This window comes from Episyrphus balteatus, chromosome 3, assembly GCF_945859705.1.
Source record: "Episyrphus balteatus chromosome 3, idEpiBalt1.1, whole genome shotgun sequence".
NCBI classification, from domain to species: Eukaryota; Metazoa; Arthropoda; class Insecta; order Diptera; family Syrphidae; genus Episyrphus; species Episyrphus balteatus.
Window position 1 is genome coordinate 8,639,273 of NC_079136.1, and position 11,980 is coordinate 8,651,252.

Consider the following 11,980-nt stretch of genomic DNA (forward strand, 5'->3'; position numbering starts at 1 on the left):
TTAAAAGTGTGTATTTTATTATAATTTGATATGTTTTCTGAAGTTTATTGAAACCTTATATCACTTTAAATATACAAGCTTTTTAGACTAGGTAATTCAGACATAAAAGAGCCAGGACAAAATTAAACACAGCATTATGTTTAAATTGCACATACCCAAAGTCCCAAAGAATATCATTATTTGGCCATCATCAGTGGTGCGTTCTTTTATTCGACGATGTTAACTATTGTTAACAATAGTTAACTTTCATCGTTCCTAAAGCCTGGTACGCTGCTCGCGCTAAATTTTAGCTCCCATACAAATTATCGAAAATTTTTAGCCGAGATAAAATGGATCCCATACAAATTATCGATAATTTGTATGGAAATTTTATCTCAGCTAAAATTTAGCGCGAGCAGCGTACCAGCCTTAAGCCTGGTACGCTGCTCACGCTAAATTTTAGCCAAGATAAAATTTCCATACAAGTTATCGATAATTTGTATGGGACTCATTTTAGCCTAGCTAAAATTTTTCGATAATTTGTATGGGAGCTAAAATTTAAGCCTGGTACGCAGCTAGCGCTAAATTTTAGCTCCCATACAAATGATCGAAAAATTTTATCTGAGCTAAAATGGATGCCATACAAATTATCGATAACTTGTATGGGAATTTTATCTCAGCTAAAATTTAGCGCGAGCAGCGTACCAGCATTTAGCGCGAGCAGCGTACCAGGCTTTAAATGAGAAAAAAGTTACAAAGTGTAACATCGTGACGCCACAACATCGTTCCTAAATCCAATGTTGAAGTGTCAAATAGTTACATTTTGTTACTTTTTCCAACTCAGCTCCTGGACTTGAGTTTCAATGTTAAAGCCTGGTACGCTGTTCGCGCTAAATTTTAGCCAAGATAAAATTCCCATACAAGTTATCGATAATTTGTATGGGACTCATTTTAGCTTGGCTAAAATTTTTCGATAATTTGCATGGGAGCTAAAATTTAGCGCTAGCTGCGTACCAGGCTTAATCTGTCAAACACAACTAAAAGAGGAAGAGAGGGAATGATGTGAGAAGAGAATTTCTTGTTTGTTTCCATATTTGAAATTATTGAATGCATATTTTTGTTTCAATTTGCTTAGAATTCAATTAAAAAGAATTATTTCAGTACCAAATTAATTCTTTCTTGTTTATTCATTCATAAAATTACTCTCAAAAAATTTTCTTTTGACAGATCAACACAATGTAACATTAGTCGTTCCTAAATCAAAGTTGAAATTTTCTAACAAAATCTAACAAAAACAAATACAACGATTTTTTTGACATAACAACAATAGTTAACTATATCCAATAAAAGAACGGACCACAGGTCTGTTTGGGTTCTTTTTGGACAAAAATATGAAACTTGTCAAATTTTGAGGAGTGGGGATGAAATCCTCTCAGAGAAAAAAAAAAATTGAGCAAAAGTAACCAAACACTTTTTGACAAAATTTTCTGCTTTTTTTAACAACAACAAATGTAAACAACAACACCAATTGAAAAAAATAAATAAAGAAACAAAAAATTTAAAACAACTTTGTATTATTTTTGAAGATCGTGGTGTTAATTGTAGTCCTAGATCTACTCATGCAGTTTTTGGTTAAGCTATGTCCTTTAAACTAATTGTTCTTGAGAGGTCATTCAACAGGCAAAACAATCTTATTTGCATGGTGAATCTAACAAAATTAAAACCCAATTTATACGACTACTTCAGGAGTGACTATAAAAGTCCTTTAAATGTAATTTTTTTAAATTTTATTTTCAAAAAAAGACTTCCCACAAAGGAGGGATAAAATTCGGCATGAACGTTTCATTTGCAAAGGCCGGGTTGACGTTGAACGCAAAAAAATGTCTGAATTAAAAAAGAATCTACTTTTCTTAAATCTACTTGATTTAAAAAAATTGACTTTAAAAAAAGTACATTTATTTTTGCAGGAAATAAAAATAGTAAAGTGATCCAGATCAATTTTATAACATCAGTTAAAATAACAAAGTTTTGTTTTTGTGTGTAGCACATTTGGTACGTTTACCAATGTAGTTTAGGCTTAAGGCTTAACTACATACACCACTTTTTGAAAAAGTACAAAAGTGAAAATATTTTTTTTTTCTGGCTAGCGCAATTGTTTTGTGAAAAAGAGTATACAAATTGTTTATTAGACCAAAAAATAAGCTTTCTGCATTATTTGTTTTAATTTTTCACGCCGAAAAAACTATACAAAAATGCGTTTGAAAATTTTCACTTTTGTACTTTTTCACTTTTTGAGCGAATGTAGTTAAGCCTTTAAAGGCTTAACTACATACACTACTTTTTGAAAAAGTACAACAGTGAAAATATTTTTTTTCTGGCTAGCGCAATTTTTTTGTGAAAAAGAGTATACAAATTGTTTTTTAGACCAAAAAATAAGCTTTCTGCATCATTAGTTTTAATTTTCCACCCCGAAAAACTACACAAAAATGCATTTGAAAATTTTCACTTTTGTACTTTTTCACCAATGTAGTTATACCTTAAGCCTTAACTACATTGGCTCAAAAGTAAACTACATTGGTCTGAAAAATTAAAACAATTAATGCAGAAAGCTTATTTTTTGGTCTAATAAACAATTTGAATACTCTTTTTCACAAAACAATTGCGCTAGCTAGAAAAAAAATATTTTCACTTTTGTACTTTTTCAAAAAGTGGTGTATGTAGTTAAGCCTTTTTTTTGCGTAAAGTCAAAAAGTGAAAATTTTCAAACTCATTTTGTGACAGTATTTCCGACCACAAAATTAAAAATAATGATGCAGAAAGCTTATTTTTTGGTCTAAAAACAATTTTTGTAGTTTTTTCCAATAACAAATAGCCTTAAGGCTTAACTACATACACCACTTTTTGAAAAAGTACAAAAGTGAAAATATTTTTTTTCTGGCTAGTGCAATTTTGTTGTGAAAAAGAGTATACAAATTGTTTTTTAGACCAAAAAATAAGCTTTCCTCATCATTTGTTTTAATTTTCCAGCCCTTAAAACTATATAAAAATGCGTTTGAAAATTTTCACTTTTGCACTTTTTCACTTTTTGAGCCAATGTAGCTAAGCCTTTAAAAAGAAATTAAAAGAATTTTACTTTTTTAAATTTATCACTTTTTCACTTTCTAGGTCAAGATTGTAGTTAAGCCTTTATAATAAAAGAAATTTTGTTCAAAATCATAATTTCTCAAATCATAAATTCTGAATTTATGAAATTAAATATTTTCACTTTTGTACTTTTTCAAAAAGTGGTGTATGTAGTTAAAAGGCCTGGCCCGACAAACAATTTTGGTTCTATAAAGCCTTACAGATGCAATTGTTGCTTCTGTAAAGCATTATAGAAGCAAAATTATTAGCAGGGTGGTACGCAGTTCGAGATAAATTTTAGCTCCCATACAAATTTATAAAAAAAATTTTAGCCGACCTAAAATGGATTCCATACAAATGATCGATAACTTGTATGGAAGTTTTATCTCGGCTAAAATTTAGCTCGATCTGCGTATTCGGCTTTATCTAATTCCAAATCGATATACCTAAAATCTTCAAAAAATCCACTCTTCCATTTTGGAAACGAAACAAACCCTTTTTTAATGAAAAATCTAGGTGTGATCTTTACCTTAAAAAAGGAACTGAACTCACTCATTTTACATGAAAACCACTTTGACTTTTTCATGTTTTTATTTATTTATATTTTTGTTTATATATGATGCAATTAAATTTTTGTTTATTGCACATTCATTCAAAATTCTCCTCTGACTAATGCACATTATAATTGCATTTTCCAATTATTTCAAAAATATTGCATCATCATCAAAATAAAAACATCATATAAATCCTTATTTCCTAGCGTGTACTCTTCCTTTTTTTCTTGTTTTGTTCTACCAACAATCAAGCATGTCACATTTTTTTGACAACTGCATCTAAAAAAAAAACCCATATGACAAATGACTTTCATTGCTGCCAACCATCCTGTACACATTTTTGTGTGTCCGCGGTCTCTCCACTGTTATTAAAAAAAAAGTAGTTTTTTTATTTTATCTTCAACGAAATTAAACTCATTTTTTTAAATTTAGAATAACAAATTCAATTTTGAAATAAAGGTAATATATTGTGAAATTATAATATCCATTCACATAACCAGTTTCTTTTACTTCACACACAAAAGGTAAATCCCCAAGTGTTGACCAAACAGCAGAAGATTTCCAACCACATCCAACACACACAAGTTTTCTAATAAAAAAAAAAATGGAATGTAACCCAGAAGTAACGGCCTTGGTTAACGAACTAGCCCAAGCCATCGAAATAATCATGGACCCAAATACAAGACATCAATCCCGCATGGAAGCATATGTTGCTTGTGAACGATTTAAAGAAGCTTCCCCTCTTTGCGCACAAGCTGGCTTATATCTAGCTGGCGGCGGACAATATAGCAACAATGTTAAACATTTTGGTATGCAATTAATCGAGTATACAATTAAATTTAAATGGAATGGCATTTCACAACAAGAAAAGCTATTTATTAAAGAGAATGCCATGAAGCTGCTTTTATCTGGAATTGGTCCTGCGGAGGATAAAAGTCTGACACATTTAAAAGATGCATTGTCTCGAATTATCGTTGAGATGATTAAGAGAGAATGGCCACAACAATGGACGACTTTATTGTCTGAATTGTCTGATGCATGTTCCAAAGGAGAACCACAAACAGAATTGGTTTTAATGATATTTCTAAGACTTGTTGAAGATGTAGCTTTGTTACAGACTATTGAGTCGAATCAGAGAAAAAAAGATATCTATCAGGCACTGACAGTGAAGATGAATGAGATATTTGAGTTCTTTCTGAGGTTGATTGAACTGCATGTGACTTCGTTTAGAGAAACCACAGCTGTTAACAATATCCAGAAAGCTAGTGCTCATAGTCGAGTAGTTGAAATGGTTTTATTAACCTTAACCGGGTTTGTAGAATGGGTATCATTCAATCACATTTTTTGCCAAGATGGCAAACTCCTCTATATTCTCTGTGTCCTCTTGACCGATCCGGCTTTCCAAGTCAATGCCGCTGAATGTCTATCTCAGATAGTTAATCGAAAAGGACAAGTCAAAGAGAGAAAGCCACTCCTCCTGCTTTTCAGTGAAGAAACAGTCAACTATTTATACAGATCTAGCCAAGAAGTGTCTCCAGAGACAAACATCGAGCAAAATCACTTGTTCCTTAAAAAGCTCATCAATGTCCTCACCGGATTAGCCCATCAATTAGCTGCTTTGTGGAACAAAGAGGCTACATTTCAACGTCCTGTATATTTTGGGGTATTCCTCGAGACTATATATCTTTTAAATAAACATCCCAGTTTAACAGTTGCTCATGGAGCTACTTTAATTTGGAATGTTTTGCTAAAACACGATCAAATATCGAAAGATCCATTATTCATTGAATACATTCCAAAAGTTATTGAAGTTGTTGGTCCAAGGGTAATCAAAATTTGTTACCCCGCGGAGAGACCAACTATATTTAATGTCTCTACAGAGACATATTTGTGTATGGATTATGATTCTGAAGAGGAATTTACTGTGTTCTATCATCGCTGCCGTGCTGATTTTTTGGAAATATTCCGACAGGCTACACTTATTGCTCCATTAAGGACTTTTGCTTATTGTGAAAATTGGTTGAATTTAAGGTTGTCGAAAGCGAGGTCGGAAAGTCTAACTAATTGTAGTATCCATGATCCGATTTATATGGAATGGGAAGCTCTGGTTGCTGTTTTGGATGGTGTTTTAAGTCGGATTCTTCTAGTTACTGAACGGCCATCGGTACAAATTGGATTGCGGCTACTTGAGGACTGCCTGAAAGCGGAAAGTAATGATCCTTTGATACTATCTGTTTTATTATCCTGCATTTCAGCACTTTTTGTATTCCTGAGTATGTCATCGTGTCAGATTATCTCGGGTAATTGTGTAGCTATGAGTGGGGTTTCTTTACTGCCTCGGGTTTTAGAGAAAATTTTTGCAGCCCTGGTATTCAAAAATCCCAATGAAGCACCAGGAATCATGTTGAAAAACGCACAATCACAGGCAGCGAAAAATCTACGACGGCATGCTGCTTCTTTAATGGTCAAATTGGGACATAAATATCCACTTCTCCTTTTGCCGGTTTTTGAGCAAATTTGTTCCCATGTCAATAGTCTTGTCCGGCAACCACAACAAATCAGTAAACACGAGCAGTACACATTGCATGAAGCTCTACTCCTTATATCGAATCATTTTTGTGATTATGAGCGACAGACTGCTTTTATAGCTGAAATCACCCAAGAAGCCCAAGTCAATTGGTTAACACTTAGTCCAGTTTATAAATCTGTTGTAGATTTCATGCACTTTATTGGATTGGATAAAACACCAGTTGATATCGAATCAGATCCATGTTCACCAAATCGTGGGAAAGTTCTGGACGCCCTCAATTCAATACTCGGTGTAATAAAACGATGTTCCTGGCCAGATGATCCGGATCGGGCATCACGTGGTGGATTTGTAATTGGATTCACTGAATCTGGGAATCCTATTTGTCGTAATCCAGCTACTAAACATGTAGTACCTATTTTGCCACATGTTTTGGCATTGTTGCGAGTACTCAATGAATGTTTCAAACCAGAGGCTTTGAATTTACTAGCAGAAGGCTATAAATATGTCCATACAATGTTGGAGCATGAGAAGAAAATGTTGATGGGTGTTTCGCCGGTACTAATTGATCCAATGGATCCAACTGTGAAGAAGATACCAACGGCCTTTGACAAGATGCAGCAGTTCCTAACGAATGTTTTTGAAGGATGTTATCATATGATGGGATCGGCGGGGCCATCGTTAGGAAGAGATTTATATCAATTGTCGGGAATAGCTGATGCTCTTATAAATAGTACGTTTGCATGCTTGGAAAATGTACCAGACTACCGACTGCGGACAATTATAAGGGTTTTTCTGAAACCGTTTGTGTACTCTTGTCCATCGGTGTGCTATGATCAGGTTTTACTGCCAATATTGGCACATTTGACGCCATTTATGTTGTATAGACTCACAGCTCGATGGAGGTATATTACATCTCTGTACGAATCTGGAGAGTTGAATGGGGAAGTAAATGATACACAAGAGGTGCTGGAAGATATGCTTAATCGAACACTGACCCGTGAGTATTTGGATGTGTTGAAAATAGCACTTGTAGGTGGTCAAATTGTAACGGACCAATCTGGGGGCAATGTTGACGTTGCCATGGACAATGACGAACTCTCTATGGATGGGTCTTCACATCCGCCCAGCCGTGCAACACATGCAGCTCTCACTTCGGAGGTGATTAGTGATTTGGGTATAAAGTTGCTGCGCAACCAGACAACGTCCAGTCCAATACTCTTAACAATTCTCAGTGCGATTTCTTGGAATGACGGCAGTTCCAGTTTAAAAGCTGTACATTTATCAGGACCTGTCATTCGTTTCCTAGACAGTGAAAACTTACTTAATTCCCAGTTGGCTTCATCTATCCTAACTTCTGTGCTGCAGGGTCTACAAGTGCATGGAGTGCATGAGGCTAATCAGTCGTCTCTCATAACCTTGGGTGTGCAGGTGTTTGAGAATTTGCGTCCTAAATTCCCAACAGTTTTAGAAGTTATGCATCAAATTCCAAATATCAATGCGGCAGATCTTCAAAAGTTAGATGAGAAAATATCGGTAGCACCTACCAAAGGTAATAAAGTGGAAAAAGTCAAAAAAGATTTATTCCGTAAGATTACAGCACAGCTGATTGGTAAAAGTATAAATCAATTGTTTCGTCAAGAAATTCAAATAGCAAATTTGCCAACAATGCCATCTAGCAATCGCAATTCATTGAATACGAATATATTTGATTCGAATCAAGATAGTGGAATTTCGAAATTATTTTTACCACCTAAGAGTGTTATATAGAAATTATTATGAAAAGGATTTTGCACACATACAAACACACTACACACACACATATATGAGATCCAGATTGTTTTTTAATTTACAAAACTTTTTATTATGCCGGGTTAAAAAAAAAAAAAACAAAACAAAATACGAACTATGAAGTAAAACAAAACAAAAAAAAAACAAAAATGTTGTTGCATTTTTATTTATGAAATTAAATAAAACAAGTAATTATTTATACTGAAAATGAAATTTTAAAAAAATATTTAATTTTGTTTTATTGTTAAAGATATGTTGTTGGTGTTCTAAAATTCCTTTTGCTGAATTATTGGTTTATTTGATTTCCTATTAATTCCAGTTTTTTTAAACAGCTTTATATCAGTACCCCTACAAACATTTCAAATAACAACACATCAACTATTTGGTGTTTTTTTTTAACGATATTGTGGATCCTAATTTACTCTCTGTCATAAAGAAAATATAAGGAGCACCAGACTGAATATGTAAGTTGATTTACTCATCCTCAAACCTCTTTTGAATTTCTTTTTGAGAAGATTTTTGATTTTTAAATAAATAATAAATTTCCAAAGAATCGTACTGATTTTTGATTATAACTTGACTGCGATTGTATCTTAGCAGAACTTGTTGAAAGTGAAATTCTAAAGATCCACTGCAGTCCTTTGATTTTTAATAGAAAATTTGTGTAGGACTGAATCGCACGAACTTGCTCTTAAAAAAGTAAAGTAAAAGTTGTTTTAAATGTAAAAGCTAAAAATTCATGAAAAAAAAACTGTTTTAATTTAATTTTACTTAACATTATTTCATAGAAACTTTAAAAATAATTTGTTTTTAAAATTACGAATAACTTTTTTTTAATGATTTGGACCATGAAACGAAGTATATGAATATTTAGAATTTTTTTAATCTTAAGAGCCGTTTAAATTTTTTTATATAGGGTATCTTGAAAGTAATGGTCCAAACCGCATGTGCTGAAATGCCAACTTATTTAATTAATTTTGAACAACTTTATTTACTAAAGGACTGTCTGTTGAAAAATGTATCCAACTTATTAGAACTATTGGTCTTTGTTTCTAAGAACGAGTACTAAATCAGTCAAAATGCACTCGTAATTATAACAACATTATCAATTCTTTTTTGCAGCACTGCTGCAGTCCTGCATTTATGAACTCGCCCAGAATGTAATTTTCATTTCATTTTTATTTTTTCAAAAAGCCGTGAGATGAAATCTCATTTATGACTTTAAAATGATATATTACAAAATCAGTTTTGAATACGTAACTTATTTATAAAAACAGTATGAGAATATTTACTGTGTATGTTGTTGGACTCTGTGATAAATTTGTACGGACTAGACTTCGAAGTCTATGGAAAAAACCGTTTTAAACCCAAAACTCATAACTACTGAGTGCAAAAATAAGTACTAAAAGAGTACTCTCAGTGGATTGAAGAAAAACGACATTAGTTTTCTTCTTGTGAAGGTTTTATTAATGTTTTTGAGTGAAATTACCTGTAAATGATATTTTTTTTTTTTTCAAATTACCAGTACCTATTTATAGCCGATTCTAAGTTGAACAACAGTTGTTAACAGTGAAAAATAAGACTTAACCCCAGTGGCGTACGTTGAATCGCCGGGGCCCCGGGGTAAGCCTAAATTTTGGGGCCCCTCTGATATTTGGGGGCCCCTTAGTTACAAAAAAAAATTAAGTATACGCCATACGTTTTTTTTTGTATGGCTTATTTATTTTTAGGTTTATTTTAATGTTTTAATATGTTCGTAATGCACTTTGCTATACTTACTTAAAACGTCTCTCATAAAAGTAGTAAACACTTGTACTAGGGGCCCCCAAAATTAAATATTTAGAGACCCCTAAAATAAATTTTTTTTAGCTTAGAATTGATAGTTCTTGGGGCCTCTGTTCTGAAGTAATAAATACATATTTTATTTTCGATCATCAGACATAATTTTTATTATTTTGGGGCCTCTGAAAAATTATTTTTAGAGCCTCAAAGTTAAGTGCTTAGAGGCCCCTAAAATATAATATAATTTTATTGGAGCCAAGAATTAATACGTATTGGGGCCTCTGTTCTGTTCAAATAATATTTTTTTGCTTTTTTGGGGCCCCTAATGTATTATTTGTGGTGGCAAAGATTTTTCAAGTAATATTTTTTGGGGCCCTAAGATAAAATTATAATTTTTCTTTTAAAAAAGCAGTTTATTTTTTTGGGGCCCCTGGGGTTACCTTTTTTAAAATCAATATACAACTACATATATTGTGTGGCTACCAATGCATTATACATTACACTGAATGACATAATTTGTCTCCCTGGTTACTTCGTAACTCAATTTAGTTTCCTTCTCTGCATTGTCTCCAGTGGGGGCCCTGGGGTCGGTCGGGGGCCCCGGGGCACCGCCCCGCTTGTCCCAAGGGAGTGTACGCCCCTGCTTAACCCTTTTCTTGTGAACAGATCACTCCATTTCCTAGCTCATTTTATCCAAATGAGAAATGAGATAATAAATGGTGTATTTATTATTTTATTTCTAGTTTGAAGTCTTAAATCGGAAATTATCTTGAGATGAAATTGAAATTTGCCATAAGAACTTCGAACTGAGATAAAAATAAAAATCTCAAATTAAAATCTCAAAATTCTTACTGAAACAAAAATTCAAAATCTATCGAATCCTCGCAGTTTCAAATTTTGTAGGTGTAGTTATGGATTAGTTATAAAGATATAACCAGTTTCGTAACGAATAAAATTTTCGACTACTTTTTTTACTTTTTGAGTTTTTGTCTTTAATTTGAAAAGTAAGTCGAATTTGAAAATTTGTATTAAGTAGCTTTTTGTATATAATTAATGGCGTTTTCGATTGGCAGTCCGGAAGCGTCCGGAATCATTCTGAAAGCGTTTTATTCGCACAAAACTAATAGTTTTGTGTGAATAAAACTTTTTCAGAATGATTCCGGACGCTTCCGGACTGCCAATCGAAAACGCCATAAATTTCCTATCGATATGTATCCCTTTAAAATTTTTTTAAATTAAAACATTGTAAAAAACTTAGGAAAAACTATTCAAAAAGAGACATTTTTGTTGTGTTTATTAAAAAGTTTATTTTTTCGCTTTGAGCATTTATAAGTATTGAACATAAATTTTATTTGGATTGAAGATTTTCGAAATATCTTGATTTAAATCTATGTATATGAAATTATAACGACACTGTGTCCAAATTTTTTGAGATTTTTTTTGAAGTGAAAACTTCTTTAGTATCGTAGGGATTTGAAACAAGATGAAACGAAAAAGCGACAGGAAATAAATAATAGATAGATGAATGAAATTTATACTGTAGATAGGTAATTAAATAAACTATAATTTCAATCAATTTTATTTTCAAAATTCTGAGATAAGGGTGAAAAAATGTTCTTTTTCTAAACACGTTATATCTTTTGATGTAGAGCACATACATATTTGATTTAACTTTAATACGCATGCTGATAATATAACCACACATAACAGTACGTGCTCTACAAGTTACACAATCTTGAATTGAAAAACTTGAAAAATACCTCAAAACACCTGTGAAGATGACCGATGACCAGCCACCAGTGTAGAAAGTACCGTAATCTCAGTTTGAAATTCCAATATGGTTGGCTTTAAAAAATTCTTACTTTTTTTTGTAGGCATGGCATTCAGATGATATAAAATTTATGTCGTTTTCCAAAATTCAAGGAGTGACACTCCTAGCTATATAATCACTCCAAAAGGGGTGATTTCAAATTCCAAAATTGAAAAAGGAGTGAATTCTTCACTCCCAAAATTTTGAAGGAGTGACGGAGTGATTACCAATATGCTTCTATATTTGACTTCATGGACTGCTTGTCAAATTGTTGGGTGGTTGTTTTAACTTTTTTTTTGTGAAGGAAATTATATTTATTTACAAAAAAATTCAATAAAGTATTGTAAAAAATCACTAAAAGTGAATTTAAAAGATTGTGTTATTATTTTATTCATTATTTCGTATTACAAACAC

General features: G+C 32.5%; 1 protein-coding gene across 1 annotated transcript; it reads left to right on the top strand.

Moving 5' to 3' along the window:
- Window positions 1-3,916: 3,916 nt before the first annotated feature.
- On the top strand, window positions 3,917-8,090 carry LOC129914587 (exportin-5). The gene is made up of 2 exons (XM_055993908.1): window positions 3,917-4,115; window positions 4,181-8,090. Exon 2 carries the CDS (start codon window positions 4,261-4,263, stop codon window positions 7,951-7,953), a length of 3,693 nt encoding a protein of 1,230 aa, XP_055849883.1. The 5' UTR covers window positions 3,917-4,115; window positions 4,181-4,260; the 3' UTR covers window positions 7,954-8,090.
- Window positions 8,091-11,980: the final 3,890 nt, after the last annotated feature.

Excerpts from the sequence above, each read along its gene's own strand:
- LOC129914587 (XM_055993908.1), top strand. The coding sequence starts at position 4,261 with ATGGAATGTAACCCAGAAGTAACGGCCTTGGTTAACGAACTAGCCCAA.